Source organism: Chaetura pelagica, unplaced genomic scaffold (genome assembly GCF_000747805.2).
Source record: "Chaetura pelagica isolate M959 unplaced genomic scaffold, ChaPel_1.0 scaffold961, whole genome shotgun sequence".
Taxonomy (NCBI): domain Eukaryota; kingdom Metazoa; phylum Chordata; class Aves; order Apodiformes; family Apodidae; genus Chaetura; species Chaetura pelagica.
Window position 1 is genome coordinate 25,941 of NW_009952041.1, and position 5,516 is coordinate 31,456.

The following is a 5,516-nucleotide window of genomic DNA, read 5'->3' on the forward strand; positions in this document are numbered from 1 at the left end:
GGTGGCAGGGGGGTAGCAGGGGGGTGGCAGGGCCCACCCTCACCTCAGGGCCAGCAGGAGCTGGGAAGCTGAGCCAGTCGAGGAGCTCACAGGTGTCCTTCAGCCAGTCAGCTGCCCAGACGCTGACCCGCCGGTCGGAGCTGCAGGCCAGCCAGAGGTCACCTCCTGCCACCCCAAAGTCCTGCTGCTGCAGAGAAGAAGTGACACTTGTGACTCTGGCAGTGCAGAAGGCTCAAAGGAAGTTGCCACCAGAACTAACCTGGGGCAGGAGCTGGTGGGAACTCATCCCCTAAGGGGATGGACATCAGGATTATCCACCAGTTGGTTCAAGTCACTTAAGAGTGAAACAGGAGAAGGAAGAGGCTGCTGGTGGAGGGGTGGGAGTCTGAAGGACACAGATCTCTTCCCTGGGACATGCTCTGGATCTGCACATCTCCTTGGGGAGCACTGCAGGTACTGTGTCCCCTCACCATGTCCTTCACCTACAGCTGAGGAGGATCTCCCAAGCTCAGAGCCACCAGGGAACACAGCCTGGAGCTGTGGGTGGTTTGAAGAGGAAAAGGGCAGGGACAAGGAAGCCAAGCACTGCTGTGTGACACACAGGGGACACTGCAGAGTGCCAGGGCACTGGGTGAGGTCTCACCTGCTTCCTAGTGCACTGGAGGACAGTGATGGGGGAGCCCTTGTGGTCATGGAGGACACGGAGAGTGATGCCAGTGCGGGAGCTGCTGACAGCCACCAGCCCATCCTTGCCCCCTGACAAGATCATTTCTCCTGTGGGCAGAGGAGAAAGGTCCAAGACTGTGGGATACTGGTGTCCCCAAGCACCTGAAAGGCTGGGAACACACCATAGAATGGTTTGGGTTGGAAAGGATCTGTAAGATCATCCAGTCCAACCTTTCAGTTAACTCCACCAACCCAGTTCTCCCAGCAAACTTCTCACCCATGGTCCTAAGCACCAGATCTGAACAACTTTGAAACACATTCAGGAATGGTGATTCAACCACTTCCCTGGATATTTCAGTGCTTAATAACTTCTTCTGTGAAGTTTTTCACCCTAAACCTCCCCAAACATCTGAGACAAGGGCTGGGAAAGATGAGGTGTCTTGGAGACACCCACTACAACTCTACACTGAAGATGAGCTGCTTGTGAACTGGAAGCAGGAGGACAAAAGGACATGCTTGGTTTGGGTTGGAAGGGACCTTCAAGATCATCTATTCCCAACCCCCTGCATGGGCAGGGACACCTCCCACCAGCCCAGGTTGCTCCAAGCCCCATCCAACCTGCCCTTCAACACTGCCAGGGATGGGGCAGCCACAGCTTCCCTGGGCAGCCTGGGCCAGGCTCTCACCACCCTCATGGTGAAGAATTTCTTCCTGATGTCTCACCTAAACCTCCCCTCTTCCAGTAGAAAACCCTTCCCCCTTGTCCTATCACTACACTCTTGGTTGAAAAGCCTCTTCCCACCTCCTCCTGAAGGTCTCCCTGAAACCTCCTCTTCTCCAGGCTTTGTCCCCAACCCCCTTTGCTTCACCAGTGACAATAAAACCCCCGTGTCCCTTTTCCCACAGGCTCTGCTGGCAGCTGCCCAAGCTCTTTGCTCTCTGGCTCTCCATGTCCCCCCTGCAGCCTCACCATCAGTGGAGTAGGTGATGGCAGTCAGGGCCAGGGCATGGGGCTGCATCTTCAGCTCCATCTCAGTCCTGGAGATGCTGAACACACGGATGGTGCCATCACTGTACCCTGCCACCACGTGCTGTTTCTCTGCTCCCCATGGAATCAGAGGCTTCCAGGCCAGGCACTGGCAGCTCTGCAAAGTCACCAGGGCAGAGTCACAGAGTTATCTTGGTTGGCAAAGACCTTCAAGGTCACTGACTCCAACCATCAACCCAACACTGTCCTTATCTAAACCTTATCCCTCATGTCTGTGTGTCTTAAGTCCCTCCATGGTGACTCCACCACCACCCTGGGCAGCCTGTTCCAGGGCCTGACAACCCTTTGGGTGAAGAAAATCTTCCCAACATCTAATCTGAACCTCCCCTGGTGCAACGTGAGGTCATCTCCTCTTGTCCCATCCCTTGTTCCTGGGGAGCAGAGCCCAACCCCCCTGGCTCCAACCTCCTCTCAGGCAGTTGCAGAGCCAGAAGGTCTCCCCTCAGCCTCCTTGTCTCCAGGCTGGAGACCTCCTGGGGTTGGAAGAGACCTCTGGAGATCACCCAGCCCAACCCCTGCCAGAGCAGGGTCACCTCCAGCAGATCCCACAGGAACATGTCCAAGTGGGTTTGGAATGTCCAGAGAAGGAGCCTCCACAGCCTCTCTGGGCAGCCTGTCCCAGGGCTCTGCCACCCTCACAGGAAAGAAGTTGTTTCCCATGTTCAGCTTGACCCTCCTGTGCCCCAGCCTGTGCCCATTGCCCCTTGTCCTGTCACTGGGCACCCCTGGGAAGAGTCTGGTCCCCCCTCCTGCCACCCCCTGGAGATACTGCCCAATGACCCACTGAAGCCCAGGACTGTTCAACCACCATTTCCCCAGCATCTCTGCCCCGTGAGGACACACCGGTCCTTGCAAGCCCCTCAAACAGTGCCTGGTACCTTCTGCCAAGAGTTGGAGGCACCACAAACCTGGTTGAGCACCTGAAACTGCACCACCAGCTCCACCGTGCCCAGTGCCCAGACCCGCACGCTGCCGTCCTCCCCGCAGGTGGCACAGTGGGACTCACAGGGGCTGAAGGACACCTCGGTCACCTGGGATGGGAAGGGAGATGGGCCCAGAGGACATCAGCTCCTTCTCAGCCCCCACACAAGGTTTAAATTTTTGGGGTGACAGCTGGGAATGGAAAGCAGGGCAGCTAAACCCAGAGTGAGGACTGGGCACTACCCAACGTGGGTCTGTGTGAAGTATTATCAGCAGGGAACTATGGGATGGGTTGGGAGGGACCTTCAAGATCAGCTCATCCCAACCCCCTGCATGGGCAGGGACACCTCCCACCAGCCCAGGTTGCTCCAAGCCCCATCCAACCTGCCCTTCAACACTGCCAGGGATGGGGCAGCCACAGCTTCCCTGGGCAACCTGGGCCAGGCTCTCACCACCCTCACACCAAAGAATTTCCTCCTCATGTCCAATCTCAATCTCCCCTCTGCCAGTTTTAATCCATTCCCCCTTGTCCTCTCCCTCCCTGCCCTTGTCCCAAGCCCCTCCCCAGCTTTCCTGGAGCCCCTTCAGGCCCTGGAAGGTGCTCTAAGGTCTCCCTGGAGTCTTCTCTTCTCCAGGCTGAACATCCCAACTCTCCCAGCCTGGCTCCAAAGCAGAGCTGCTCCAGCCCTGGGATCATCTTTGTGGCCTCCTCTGGACTCTCTCCAACAGCTCCATGTCCTTATGTTGGGGACTCCAGAGCTGGACACAGTTCCAGGTGGGGTCTCCCCAGAGCAGAGCAGAGGGGACAATCCCCTCCCTGGCCCTGCTGCCCACGCTGCTGGTGACACAGCCCAGGATAGGGTTGGTTTCTGGGCTCCAGGTCATGTTGAGCTTCTCATCCACCATCACCCCCAGGTCCTTCTCCTCAGGGCTGCTCTCAATCCAGTCTCCAACCCAGCCTGTATTTGTCCTGGTACCTTCTCTTCTCTCATTGGAACCCTTTTTTTTCTGTAGCTTGAGGACCCCCCAGAGCAGCAGCCCCATGGACAACACTCGTCCTTCCCCTGGCTTGGGGTCTTTTTGTTCCAGGCCCAGGGAAGGTTCTGGGACATGGGTGTCCTGCTAGCAAACACAAGGCAGGAAGCAGAAGTCCCAGCCCTCAGGAACAAAGCCTCAGTGTCTGCAAACTGCCTTCCCTGCCCCAGCAGAAAGGTCCACAGCCCTTCCAAGCCTGGGGCAGGTCAACCTGCCAAGGCCAGAGCTCAGCCTGCTCCATGCTGGGTTCCTCAGCTCTCTCTAAACTCCACGTCATCCCAAGGGCTCCAAGGAGCCCTCCAGCTCCCTGCCCTGCCCCACGGCCAGCCCAGGGGACCTTCTGCAGCCCTCACATGCTTCCTGGGCCAGGGCCACTTGCTGCTCTGCAGGACCAAGCACCCCAGCCCCTCCAACCTTGTCCTTGTGGCCGCTGATGAGGCGGATGCTGGTGCTCTCTGCCCAGTTGATGTACCACAGGGTTCCTGCTGTGGTGCCCACAATTCCCAGCTCCAGGGAGTCATCAAAGGCTGCACTGACAATGGTCCCATCCAGGGTGAGCTCATCTTCCAGCAGGACTGAGCTGGACCTGGAGGAAAGGAGATGGGGAGGTTCTGGTTCTGCTGCTGGAACAGCCTCTGCCTCTGCCTGGGGAGCCCAGGGCCCCATCTGTGGGGAAATGGTTCCCTGAGGGGCTGGGGACAGGGAACAGTGACCTGAGCTGAGCCCTCCTGCTGGGGAGTGGGAGGGGAATGGGGGGGGGTGATGGGGGGAATGGTGGAGGGAGGAAAAAAGGAAGGGAAAAGGGGAGGGAAAAGGGGAGACAAAGGGGAGGGGAAAGGGGAGGAAAAAGGGGAAGGAAAAGAGGAAGGGGAAAAGGGGAGGGGAAAGGGGAAGGGAAAAGGGAAGAGAAAAGGGGAAGGAAAAGGGGAAGGGGAAAAGGGGAGGGGAAAGGGGAAGGGAAAGGGGAAAGGGAAAAGGGAAAGGGAAGGGGAAAAGGGAGGGAAAAGGGAGGGAAAGGGGAGTGAAAAGGGAAAAGGGGAGAGAAAAAGGAAAAGGGAGGGAAAAAGGAAAAGGGAGGGAAAAAGGGAGGGGATAGGGAGGGAAAAAGGGGAGGGTAAAAGGGAAAGGGGAAAGGGGAAGGGAAAAGAGATGGGGAAAGGGGAGGGGAAAAGGGAGGAACCAGGACACAACAATGCAAAAGGAACAAAGGCAACAAATGTATTTTCCCTACTTTTCCTACAGGATTTCCTACAACTCAGTGACAAACTTCAGGCCTGATAAAGTCCCCCCTGTCCCCAGCATCAGGAGGGACAGGTCCCAGTGGGACAAATGCCAGCAAGCCTCAGTGGGCACGGGCTGGAGGGGAAAAGCCAGGAGGCAGCAGGGATGCAGGGAGAGCCAATGCCTGCCTGTCAAAAGCCACCTAGAGCAGGGCCTGGGAGCTGCCAGAGATGGGGAAGAGCTTCTCAAGAGGAGGGTGAGATGGGCATAGAGGGGACAATGAGGCCACCAGCTCCTTACCTGGCCCGGGGACCCTCCAGCCTCAGCTCCTGCATGGTGCCCACTGCCCAGAGCCGCAGGCGGCGGGTGTTGCTGCCGCTGAGCAGCCGGTCGTGCCCACCCAGCAGGACTCCTGGGGCAGGAGGGAGGACACCACCAGTGTCCAACCCCCCTTCTCAGCCACCACCCGAGGTGTCCTCCTGCCAGCCAACCCACCCATTCCTTCAGGTAGGGCACTGGGGGTCTTGGACAAGCCAGTATTTACAGGCTAGAGGGGAACCCCACCAGGAAGGCAAGGTTGGGTCCCACTGCCACCCCAGCATCTTCCACCTGACACAGCAAGTAG

At 57.9% G+C, this 5,516-nt stretch overlaps 1 protein-coding gene across 1 annotated transcript in view; it reads right to left on the reverse strand.

Moving 5' to 3' along the window:
* WDR90 (WD repeat domain 90) overlaps positions 1-5,516 on the reverse strand; it is a 42,664-nt gene that overhangs the window by 5,487 nt on the left and 31,661 nt on the right. Inside the window, exons 29-34 of the mRNA XM_010002658.1 lie at positions 5,192-5,303; positions 4,085-4,250; positions 2,623-2,745; positions 1,637-1,811; positions 644-774; positions 44-187 (exon numbers count right to left, since the gene is read on the reverse strand). Coding sequence (XP_010000960.1) covers positions 44-187; positions 644-774; positions 1,637-1,811; positions 2,623-2,745; positions 4,085-4,250; positions 5,192-5,303 — 851 coding nt within the window. The remainder of the gene's footprint in view (positions 1-43; positions 188-643; positions 775-1,636; positions 1,812-2,622; positions 2,746-4,084; positions 4,251-5,191; positions 5,304-5,516) is intronic.